The sequence below is a fragment of the Mustela nigripes genome, chromosome 4 (assembly GCF_022355385.1).
Source record: "Mustela nigripes isolate SB6536 chromosome 4, MUSNIG.SB6536, whole genome shotgun sequence".
Classification (NCBI taxonomy): Eukaryota; Metazoa; Chordata; class Mammalia; order Carnivora; family Mustelidae; genus Mustela; species Mustela nigripes.
Genome location: NC_081560.1, coordinates 28,495,103 through 28,507,895, shown reverse-complemented (window position 1 = coordinate 28,507,895; position 12,793 = coordinate 28,495,103). Strand labels below are relative to the sequence as shown.

The 12,793-nt window shown below is 39.2% G+C and overlaps 1 protein-coding gene across 4 annotated transcripts in view; it reads left to right on the top strand.

Moving 5' to 3' along the window:
• The window catches only part of PTPRZ1 (protein tyrosine phosphatase receptor type Z1), a 176,974-nt gene that overhangs the window by 92,733 nt on the left and 71,448 nt on the right, over window positions 1-12,793 (top strand). For all 4 annotated transcript variants that reach the window (XM_059396505.1, XM_059396504.1, XM_059396503.1 and 1 more), the window contains exons 3-6: window positions 902-1,081; window positions 3,238-3,389; window positions 6,493-6,588; window positions 7,088-7,154. In XM_059396505.1, coding sequence (XP_059252488.1) covers window positions 902-1,081; window positions 3,238-3,389; window positions 6,493-6,588; window positions 7,088-7,154 — 495 coding nt within the window. The remainder of the gene's footprint in view (window positions 1-901; window positions 1,082-3,237; window positions 3,390-6,492; window positions 6,589-7,087; window positions 7,155-12,793) is intronic.

Genomic DNA, 12,793 nt, shown 5'->3' with positions numbered 1-12,793 from the left:
GACCCTGAGATCACAGCCAGATCAGAAGGTGGAAGCTTAACTGACTGAACCACCCAGGCGCCCCACCCAGACCCATTTTCTAAAAGAGAAGCCTTTGAAAGGGAGATAAGCCCAAAACTGCTACCACCCTGTTCTTGGGTGGGATCGCGGGAGACAGGTAGAAAGAGAAAAGTTTAAGACTTTTAAATAAAACATACCTGTTCTTTGTGTTGCTTGGGCTCTAGCTAAGGTCATATCCAATGACAAGGTTACAAGAGATAACCTTCATTTCATAACCTTTATTTCAGGTAGCATGAAATAAAGGCAGCATAGGCAAAATCTTTATAGAAACCTTGTTTTCTGTTTCATAAAACCTGGTAGACTTCATGACCAAAAAAAAAAAAAAAAAAGAGTGAGAGAGAGGAGGAGATATTTCAAGGAGAGCATGGTGATTATGTTTTTATAAATCAGACCCTGAGCAGATGACAGTTAAACCAGATCATTGAAAGGCAGGGGTGACAGAAGGTCTGAAGGAAACGACTCCCATTGAGAGTGCTAAGGAAGTCAGAATTTAACACCTGCCATCTGGACACATTTCAGTCTGGAACCTGGGCTCATCCAAACTACCTGATACAGCCGTTAGGCTTTCTGTTGATTTGGAAGAGTCTGATGGCTAAGCAAAGCCATTGTTGAACCCTGAACTTGACATAGCTTCTCTTTTAGTCCTCTTTTTATAGTGTATCCCAGTAGAGCCCAGAACCCATACCCATGCACATTTGTTTAATGAACTGATTCAAAGAGATTCCATTTTTTTCTACTATTGTATCTATTTTTATGGAACATATGAGCAACTCTATAATATAAAATGTAGCTTTTGCATATTAATTTAAGAAACTAACTTCTTACTCTTTCCTTTCCTTAGGAGCACTGAATCAAAAAAACTGGGGAAAGAAATACCCAACATGTAGTAGCCCCAAACAGTCTCCTATCAATATCGATGAAGATCTTACCCAAGTCAATGTGAATCTAAAGAAACTTAAATTTCAGGGTTGGGATAAAACGTCTTTGGAAAACACATTCATTCATAACACTGGGAAAACAGGTAAACTGTTTGCATTTTGTTTGTGACTTTAATATGTTCATTGGGCTTACAGTATGTTTATATCAGTTTCATTTCATTTTCATGTCCTTCATTTTATTTCATTTCATTTTCTTTGTGTGATATTCTATGAACTGCATAGAAGCTAAAGGTAGAAGAAACCAAATAAAACACAGTAAATGGGAAGTTTCGATAACATTTTGAAAATGTGTATAAGAATAAAATGACCACAGTCATCACATCGTATTCTTCAATAATAAAACAATAATGATGCCTCCACCAGAGGGTGTGGTAAAGATAATGCAGTATACAGCTTATATCTTCCATCTCTGGTTAAATCACTTAGTTAATCAGAATTTCCTTTTCTTGGACAACGTATTGGCTCTGGTTGCTCAGCAGTCATGCTACATTCAATACTAGGGTACAAAAAAAGGCAATCATCTATAATTAAATATTAACAAAGAAATCAGTAGCATTTCTATATAGAAAGTTTAAAATTATATACTGTCCTTAGGAAGCACTCTGTAACTGCTTTTTTTAAAAAGACTGTCTTTTTTTTTCTAAACATGCAAATTATAATACCATAAAAAATTCCAGTGAACAGTAGAGGGACAAAATAGTCTTGAAAAGTAAAGAGCATTCCTTCTCTGATACCATATTTTAAATAAAATTGTATGTATATCAGGAAGTTATAGAATAAAAACAAACTCATAGGAAAAATATTCTAAGTTATAATAGGAGTTATGTTGAGTGGTTTTATCATTAGTGAATTCTTTCTCTGTTACTGATATTTTGGTAATGCAATTATTTGAATGTAGTAATTTCATTTTAGGTCCCATAAGGCTAAGAATTTTTCTATATCAGTTCCTGATACATAATAAACATTCATTGTTTCTCAATGAATAATTAATAAAATTATTATATATTGTAAGATGTTAATTAAATTCATAAAAGCATGTTGTCCCAAATCTTGACATTTTCATTACCAGTTTCGAAGGATGTTACAGAGATGTAAAGCGTGTAACCTCTGCTTTATTTTTCTTAGTGGAGTGTGGTCAAGGTCAATTTATCCTTAGAACATGCTTTTTAGGTTCACTACTGGCACTTTAAAGTGGAACTATGAATTGTGGAAACTTTAGCAAATTATTTAAGCTCTCTCTGATTCAGTTTCCTTATCATTAACATAGACTATAATGGTATCTCTTTCTTCATTGTGTGAAGTTCTATAAAAATCAAATGTTTAACACATGTAAAGTACTCTGTGAAGTATAGCACATTGGAAGTGACCCATGAATGTTGCTGTTGTGCTTGTTGTTGTTATTATTACTGAGGGAAGTTTAGACCTTTAGCTAGCTAGCTGCAGTGTTGGATTCAGTCCCTAATGAAACAAGTGGTTCCTGCCTGATAGAACAAAGACTATTTAAATCTGATGGAGAGACATTAAAATCTAGCATAAGGCTCTCAAAAGAAACATTAATCTTTAGATCATTTGTAAAATAAAGTCAAAATATCTGCTGTGGAACTCAAATAGGAGAGTTTAAGATTCTGAGTTGCCAAACATCACATGGCCAAGACCCATCAGTGGGAATGGATTTCCCACCTGCTTTGCCACGGTGTGGGACAGAAGTTCCAGAGCCTGATGAAGCCTGGGATGATGCTTGCTTGTAGGGATCAGGACATGGGACGAAAACACCTGCCTGATAAGGAGTAGGAAGGGTTGAAAGTGAGAAGTGAGGGGCACTCCCAAGAGATGATTTCTCCTCCACTATTCTGTTCCTTCTCTCTTTGCTGTGTCCCCTCACTACCATCAAATGCCTTAGGAAAGCAGAGCTCTGGGGTAATGGCAGTCTTAGCACACCAAATGGAAGAGGGCAGGTGGACTGGCGTCTTCTGCTGTTAGAGTCAAATCGAAGTTTGTTTTAGTTTATATTTGGGGCAATAAGATACACAGAATGTATTTTGCAGAGTTACAAGTTCAGCTTCCAAATGGTGACTTCTTTTGTATTTATTTTATTATTATGATTACTTATTATTACTATGTTATTTATTTATCAAATAAATGACTTTCTTAGTGTATCTTTGATAGGAGAAAATTTAGTTGAAATTTATAATTTTGATTTTCTGAAGCATAGATACAACTTTGTGTTTTTTCTTTTAAGTGGAAATTAATCTCACTAATGACTACCGTCTCAGTGGAGGAGTTTCAGAAGTGGTGTTCAAAGCAAGCAAGATCACTTTCCACTGGGGAAAATGCAACATGTCTTCTGAAGGATCGGAACATAGTTTAGAAGGACAGAAGTTTCCACTTGAGGTAAGTCCCTGGTTCCACTGGCCACTGTTTCATTTTCTAAATCATTGAGATTTTATGTAGCATATAATTTGATTAACTTCTAATCCAATTTTATAATTTATAGTTATATTTTGTTTCTTGTTTAGCATCTTCCTTTTTCATTAGACTAAACTCAATAACGATCATACTTGATTTTCCACTTCCTGGCAACTCAGAGGGCCACCCTGTAGACATCTGACCAGCAAATGCTGATGAGTGAAGAAATAAATGAAATTCCTTCCACAGCTCAGGAGGGGAAAAAAGGGGAAATTTTATCAATTTACTGGAGAATCAAAGAAATGCTAAATAAATGAGAACATTTTTCAACTTTAAAATTGGTTATATACATGTATATAATTCTAATAAATAATGAGTATGCAGTAAAACAAACACTTTCATACATGTGTGGAAAGAGTATTAAATTGGTAGTTTGCTTGTTTTTATCCAGAACTTTAAATGTTTCATTCCCAATGCCCACCATTTCCACTTTTAACAATTTAGTCTAAAAAATAAGACATGCTCAAAAATGTATGTGCCAAGATTTATTTACAAAAATAACAAAAAGTTGAAAGAAAAGGAAATGATTATAAATACATTATGATGGAAAGGCTCCTGGCTGGCTCAGTTAGTAGACCCTACTATTCTTGATCTCGGGGTTGGGAGATTACTGAAAAATAAAAATATATTTTAAATTCCATTGTGATGGAATATTACAGGTCTTATAAAAACCGTATGTTTGAATAATTTATTTACACAAAAATTCATCAAAATATATTAATGGGTTTTTCTTTTTTAAGATATTACTGCTTTTTAAAAGCAGGATGTAAAATAGTATGCACAGTATTTAATACTCTGATTTTGTGAAATGTGAAAACTAATTAAATAGTGACTGAGGGTCCAGAGTCTAAGTTGAATGGACTAGGTTTGAATACTGACTTCACCATTTAGGTGTTATAGACGTAACGTTATACAAATATTTAATTGACCTAAGCTTCCGTGTCTCGCTTGTGAAATTGACATAAGAGTAGCACCTGCCTTATGAAGTTATTATGAGGATTAAATGAGAGAGGGAATTATTACTGTTGTAAAAATAATTGAGGGAAACCGAGAAGACATGAGTAGTGATTTTTCCCTGGGTGATGGCATTTTAGGTACCTTTTCTCCTATCCTTTAAAATTCCCATGTTTTTGAAATTATTTATAATAAAACTGTATTACTTTTATAGTCAAAATAGTTACTGATAATAAAAATAAGACAAGTGAATTATCTGTTAAAGGACTAAAAATTTTTGATGTGGATAAGCACATTCAAATTTATAGTTTATAAATTTATGTTTTTCAATATATTAAATATCCTTAAGGAGAAGCACATTTATCAAATTTGGTTTGTCAAAGAAATAGAAGTCAATCCATTAAACATATAACATTGTCACTTCAGGGAGTTTGCTATGTCACAATACTACTTATTGAGAGCAAAGAGGAAAAATCAAGAAAAACCCTAACAACAAGAAAAGCCCTAAACCAGCCAAATAAATGGTACAGAATCTGTGCATTAAACCTCAGATATTTTTCTTATTTAAAAAGCCTCTCAAGTTCTCAAGAACTTGAATCTTAAGAGGGATTGTTTGTTGCTTCTCCTTTTTTAAACTCTCTCCATGTAATTGTGCAAGCAGCAGAACTCGGGGATATCCTTGACTTGGTCTTTTTTTTTTTTTCCTGGTCTCCTGCATCCTACAAGGAGGTCTTCTCAGTTCTGCTCCTAAATGATGTGGGAGGGCAGAAGAAAGTTCAAATTACCTTCGTCGCTAACTTAGATTGTTAAATGTCCCCCAGCTGGTCTCCCTCTCTCTCTAGTCGTCTTCTCCTCCATTCTGAGCCCCCTTCCCCGAAAGGCCTGCCACCTCCCACTCCTGTTAAGCGAAGTGCATCCAGTGTTCTCTGACGCTCTCAGGAGCAAAGGGTTGGGACTATCTCATGGGCTTCCTGGCGGGGCCCCTGCAGCCCCGTCTCCTCTTCTGTCTCACGTGCTCAGCCGCAATCACAACCAATTACTTCCCGCTTCCCACAGTTCTTCTTTCTGGCCTACTGGCCCCACTGACTTGAACATACATTCACCTCTTCTGCTTTTTCATCGTTCAGTTTTTATGCTGCTTATCCTTTAGGGGTTAGTTGAGCAGTCCTTTCTCTGAAAAGGCTTTGCGATCACCCAAGGCAGGAGCCACTGCCATTCTCACAGCAGCCCAACACCTGCTGTTTCTGCAGTCATAGCCCCCCAGCCACGCATTGGTCTTCACAGAGGCTTTCTGCTCTCCCCTTAATTATTCTCCTAACTAGCTACATTACCTGATTTCCAAGCTCATGACATGGGGAGCACCGAATTATAAGCGAGAGTAGGAGCCATTGTCAACAGACACATGGGCTGAAGTAGAAATTAACAAGGAATATAGTCCGGCAGGAGAAGAGGACACTTAAAATAAGGAACTTAAAATTCTTCTTGGTATCTTTTTAAAAAGACACCAAGTGAAACTCCTTTCGAGTTTTACTATTAATAGCATGTACCTGGGGGGTGCATCCGCTCTCACTTCCTCTCCCTCTGCCCTGCCTCGTGCTCTCTCAAATATATAAATAAATCAATCTTTAAAAAAAAAAAAAGAATGCAGTATGATAATGTCCAAAAAAGGTAACTCAGACCCTCAAGAGAGGTGTGTCCCATCAAAGAATGAAACCATATTTGAAAGAATTCCAGCAAAATGGTTAAAATAACATTTGAGAATTTATAACATTAGATAATTGTTCTAGTGTATTACTACCCCAGTATGCCCTGGTAATGTCAAAGTGGCCATTTCTCTCCCAGATGTGTCTAACTTTGCATTTCCCTCCTCACTGAGGATGATAAGTGATAGTAAGTACAGTTGTACATACATGGAATTCATAAAATATTTTGAAACTCTACAGAATATAGGATTATACAGTTTACAGAATTTTTCAAATAGTATTTACTGAATTGATAAATTATTTTATTGTCTCTTTGGTGACTTTTGTGATGTCTTTGTGTATGATAAAGCTATCATTGTTATATTTCATAGATGCAGATCTACTGCTTTGATGCGGACCGATTTTCAAGTTTTGAGGAAGCAGTAAAAGGAAAAGGGAAGTTAAGAGCTTTATCCGTTTTATTCGAGGTAATCATTATATAGATTTAATGCTAACTTAATTTCTTCTTTAATCACACGATGTGACATAACAAGGCATATTTTTTAACAAATACAAGTGCTCGCAGGTGGAATAAGTTGTGATCATTTTCAAACAGAACCACTCCTTGGCTGGTGTGTTTTTAAAAGGGGACCCTTGCATTCATTAATTGGGTACGTCACTTCCAGCTGGAGCAAATGGTTCCGGGAGTGCGCAGATTTGCTTATGTGTACATGCAAAACATCATAATGATATAGAACAGAGACTGGGAATCAGCATTTTTAAAGTGTATTTTTCGCAGTGGAAAACTTCAAAGGTAGCTGTTTTTGCTTTATTTGTTTTTATCTTGCTGTGGGGGGGGGGGGGAAGTATGCCTTGGGAGGATTTTACTTTTGGAGACTTAAAATGGAATTCACTAATCTTTTCATTTTATTGAAGAGTTAATCAAATATTTTATTCCATTCTTAGAGTGTCTCTTTTCTTTAATAGGTTGGATTAGAAGAAAATTTGGATTACAAAGCAATTATTGATGGAGTCGAGAGGGTTAGTCGTTTTGGTAAGCTGTTTGGAGAAATCTTTTTCTTCCAGATTTCTGTTTCAGATGCATATGAATTTTTATTATATTACAAAAATCAGTAATTCCAAAAGGAGGAAGGAAGGACCTTTTCAAAGAGGACCCATCTTTTTATACAATTTATACATGTCTCACTAAAGAACATTTTATCCGAAATTTTTGTCATGTAAAAATCATAAAATGTCAGGGCGCCTGGGTGGCTCAGTGGGTTGAGCCTCTGCCTTCGGCTCAGGTCATGCTCTCAGGGTCCTGGGATTGAGCCCCACATCGGGCTCTCTGCTGAGCAGGGAGCCTGCTTCCTCCTCTCTCTCTGCCTGCCTCTCTGCCTGCCTCTCTGCCTGCTTGTCATCTCTCTCTGTCAATCTTTAAAAAAAAAAAAAAAAATCATAAAATGTTAACGTAAGTAGGAAGTCGAAGTTTTCTAGTTTCATTCTTGAAAATAATCTAATTACATCGTGCATTTAAAATATGTTTCTCTATGTCAGGTGCCTGGGTGGCTCAGTTGGTTAAGCGTCCACTCTTGATTTTGGCTCAGGTTATGAGTTCAGGTGTTGGGATAGAGCCCCAGTTAGGCACCATGCTCAGTGAGGAATCTCCTTAGGATTCTCTCTCTCCCTCTCCCTCTGTGCCTCCCTTGCACTTGCCTACATGCACATGTGCACACGCTCTCTCTCAAATAAGTAGATCTTTAACAAAATAAAAAGTTAAATGTGTTTATCTCTTCTGCCTGCACTATCCATTTGTTAAAGACTCTAATTTATAATCTGAAACCAGTTAATTTTATAAAAATCATGTCTTAAAGTGAAAGGAGAATTGATACTCGAGTGAAAACTTATTTCCTGGTGGTTTCCTCCATAGTCCCTTCGCTTTACCATTATGACAGGGGTTTTTTGAAGAAGGCGAACACTTACACAGAAAAAAGATGCCATGTGCTCTGATACTGTTCTGCCTACTATGTCATGGATCTTGTCATTTGCCACAGCGAATGCTTGTAACAACATTGGCAAGAGACAGCAAACCTGTTATTATTGTTATTTTATCTTTCATAAGCATCCACATACGCAGTATTAATGTGGCCCTGAGTTATTAACAAAATAAGGATTATTCATCTCCAGGAAGCTGCAAACTCCTAAAATTGAGAACCAAATTCATATAGATCCTTTTGGAAAGCTAAAGCCGGGTCTAGGATTGATTCATCTTTGTCGATCACATGTAAGGACCTTAACTGACAGAGCTTTTCAGAAGTCAGGAATTTCTGAGCTCACGCAGCGCTGCTCTCATCGGGTTTTTATGAAAGGTACAATCGACGCAAGATGGAAGCTGTTCTCTCCCTCCGTCCATGAGATTGTAAGGCTCAGCACTGAATGCCGAAACCACTTAATCTTTCCCTCGTTTAGTCAGGTGGATTCTGTCAAGACTGAAAAGAGGCAGCTGGCTTGCATTCCTACACTGAAACTGGGGTAAAATATGAAGCCTGAATGTCCCCGGGCCTCGCATCAGCCTGTGGGCCCAACGAGAGGGGTGTTAACACTGGTTCGTTAGTCCCGACTTGGGGCCCTGAGGCATCGTGGCCTTTTCTTCTCGAGGCTTCTTCCCGTGATTCCTGGGGCTCTCTAAAAGGGTCCTCTGAGGATCGTGTGAGCTGAAGAACCACTTTGCTCATGTTCTTCGGCTAAAGTTTACTTGTTAATATTGACTCTCTGCCAACCATTGAGAGAGACCCTTCATCAGAGCCCCTGCTGCCACTGAACAGCCTCGCTGAGAATCTGGATGGCCGGCAGCGCGCCTCTGCCTCCAGCCTGGCTCTGCACGTGGAAGCAGAACGTACAGTCTCGCCGCCTGCCTGGGAACACACCCTCACTGGCCTGCCTTCATTCTGTGTTCTGTCTCCCCACCCTGCTACTTGTGCACCAACTTCTTCCTCCTCTTTCACCAGAAGATAGAATAACCCTCCCGGTGTGTCACCTCACCCACTAAATACTTACTATTGCGACATATTTGGCGAGGACACCTAAGCGTCTACCACTGGTCAGTGGGAGTGGAGCCGGGATCGAGCTCCTGGTCTGCCCACAGAGTTGTTCCACCACATTGTGGAGATGTGTATTAGTGTCAGTTTGATTTGAGTGGTTGTTAGATACAATCTGGACAAACTAAATAAGTCCTCCTCAAGGTAAATGTTTCTATTTTGACAGCTCTTAGACTAAATCTATTTCAGAGTCTAGAAAATCCGCTCATGCCCAATAAACGGAAGGCTTCCCAGTATCAGCCCTCAGCCATTGCTGCTGGGAGCCAAGGGGACTGAAGGCAGAGCTTCTCTGTAGGCAGGGACAGCGGAACTGTAGCAAAACTCCCAAACCCTGCTTCATATTCTCCATATAACGTGAGTTGTTCAGCAAACCACACTTTCAGCCATCATCAGGGTTACAAAATCTGTCTCGTTCCAGTGTGGGCTGATTACTCATTTCCTATATTCCTCTCCAAGAGACAAACCCATTTCCTGTTGCTTCCCTCCCTCCAACCTTTCATTCCCTTCCTTCCACCGCACCTGCTCTATGTTAGGCATTGTCCTACCCTTGGAGCGGAGAGAGAGAGAGGGTGAGGTTGTATCAATACAAAGAGAGCATATTAATGTCCCATAAGCAGAGTCCAGAGAGAAAGAGAACTGTTGGTTAAATTCTTTCCAGTCACAAAGGAAGAAACACACCCCAGGTAACATCGTCGGTGATTCTCAAATGGGAGTTGTCCTTAGAATGGTTTCTGGTTGTTTCTTTTCTTTTTTCTTTTCTTTTCTTTTTTTTTTTTTAATATTTTAATTATTTGACAGAGAGAAATCACAACTAGGCAGAGAGGCAGGAGGAAGCAGGCATCCTGTGGAGCAAGAGCCCAATGTGGGGCTCGATCCCAGGATCCTGAGATCATGACCTGAGCCGAAGGCAGAGGCTTTAACCCACTGAGCCACCCAGGCGCCCCACTGGTTGTTTCTTAATTACAAATTCAACCCAGGAATTTGTATACCGAAAAGCCCTCTCAGACGGCGTTGACATGGCACCATCTTAAATCTTATTGTCCTAAGTAGGAAGAGTTGTCTTTTTTTAAAAAAACCTTTTTAAAATTTAAATTCAATTAATTAACCTATATTATTGGTTTCTGAGGTCTGTGATTCATCAGTTTTATATAACACCCAGTGCTCAATACATCACATGTCCTCCTTTAAAGGTTTTTTTTTTTTTTTTTTTTAATTTACTTGACAGAGATCACAAGTAGGCAGAGAGGCAGGCAGAGAGAGAGGAGGAAGCAGGCTCCCTGCCGAGCAGAGAGCCTGATTCGGGGCTTGATCCCAGGACCCTGGGATCATGACCCGAGCGAAGGCAGAGGCTTTAACCCACTGAGCCACCCAGCCACCCCTTCCCTCCTCCCCTCCTCCCCTCCAGCAACCCTCAGTTTGTTTCCTCTGATTAAGTCTCTTACGGTTTGTCTCCCTCTATGGTTTCTTCTTGTTTTATTTTTCCTCTCTTCCCCTAAGATGCTCTGTTTTGTTTCTTAAAATTCCACAGTAAACGTTGGTTTTAACTATTTAGTGGCTCATGCCAGGTGCTTGACCCTGTTGTGGTCTTCGTCTTCATCTCCTTGACTCTCTCCCCACTCATCTTCCCCCTCCTGCTCTCAGCAAGCTATAAAAGCGGAGCGCTGACTGACTGGTTAGTCACCAGCGTACGTTCAAATGAACAGTGACTGAATGATCACAATTCAGCAGCATCGAGTCAGGTGTGATTCTAGCCCGTGTTCGCTCACAGTACTGAGGTGATTCAGATGAAGCAAACGTTTTTGCTAGACACAGATTCAAAAAATCATCTTATTCCAATTTTCACGGAAGACAGGAGTCTAATCAAAAAGCTCTACTGTAACTGAAAAGTCCTGTGTTATTCAAGTCAGAAGACAGACATTTAGGACATGTATGTAAATGACATATTATTTTATTTTCATTTTTTTAAAAAAAGATTTTATTTATTTATTTGACAGAGAGATCACAAGTAGGCAGAGAGGCAGGCAGAGAGAGGGGGGAGGCAGGCTCCCCACTGAGTAGAGAGCCCGATGCGGGGCCCTATCCCAGGACTCTGAGATCATGACCTGAGCTGAAGGCAGAGGCTTTAACCCACTGAGCCACCCAGGTGCCCCTGTAAATGACATTTTAAAAATAAGATACAAAACAGTTAGCATTTCAAGAAAATTCTCTATTTCACCATCCCTATTCAGGTCTCACCTCTCCCTTTTCTGGCCTCTAGCTTTCCTGGTGTCATTTCATTTCCCGCCTAATTTAGCAGTGAGTCAATGTTTGGGTCCTTACTTAATTAGTATTCTCCACATCCACATTTCCACAGAACATTTGTAGGATAAATTTTGTCTTCAGCAGAAAAAAGAAACAATTGTAGCACACTGATGATTAAAGAGGTTATTTAATCACAACATTTTTCACATATTAAAAGCATAAATCTGAAAATGGGAAACATTCACGTATTAAAAATATTTTTCTCAGTTTCAGGGAACTTGAATCCAAGTCTGAATTCTGATCATCTCAGGATGATTAAAAAGAGAGGGGGACATACTTTTGGAAGTTACTAATTAATCCATGAAATGGAGCATAATCTGAATTTTCTAATGGATTAAAATTAGATTTAGGTTGTATATACATGACATTATCAATTCGGCCAAGCAGATTTTTAAATTCAGACTGAAAGCAGTTATCTATAATTTTAATTATTACCAGCATCCCTCCTTCCTTCAAGAGTTTCTGGATTGTAGAAAAATGGAATTTTTCTTTTCTTTGAGGCTTTCTGGATATGTCCAATCTTCATGGAGTTTAGAGCTGAAATTAAAATAATATAATATGGAAAGTGGATTAAAAAAGACTAACATATCCCAAAGGCTTCCCTCTACTTTGGGGTTACAACGCTGGCTGCAAAGTTAAATCAACAGAGGATGCTTTCTTGAAAATGTAAATGCCCAGGCCCTACTGCAGGAGATTTAAATTAATATGGTCTGGGGTGGGGTCTGGAACACTGATTTGTTGTTCTGTTTTGTTTTGTTTTTTAAATCTCCCCAGATTATTCGAATAGGGATGCAAGTGTTAACCTGCAGGGGGTTCTGGAATTTCGCAGTTCTTGTCTTCTTGAGGGAAAGAATTCAGTCAAGAGACCCAAGAGAGTTTTGAAGTAGCAAAGTTTTGTTTTTCACTTCGCAAAAATCGACAGTACACCCCTGAGGCAGAGGAGCGGGCTGACCCGAGGATGGGTGGAAACAGGCTGAGTTTCTCACTGTGCCCTTCTAGGGGGGTTATCGGGTCTCTTCGCTCCCTCCCATCTCATCATTATCCGTCCACCCTTGGACCCTACTTGGTTTCCTCTGCTCCCACTTTTCCCCACCGTTTAATCATTTTCCCCTGAGCGCCTAAACTCAACCCTGGACCGCAATGCAAAGGATATTATAAAGATATTATAATAGCGTCAGGGTTCCTAGCGGAGGGGGTCTTTCGGAAGTGCGCATGCTCCTAGTTGAGGCGGTCCCTGTAGCCGGTGTGTCCTGCTTATCCGTCTGTGCAGTAGAGCGGGAGGGGTTGGTGTGCG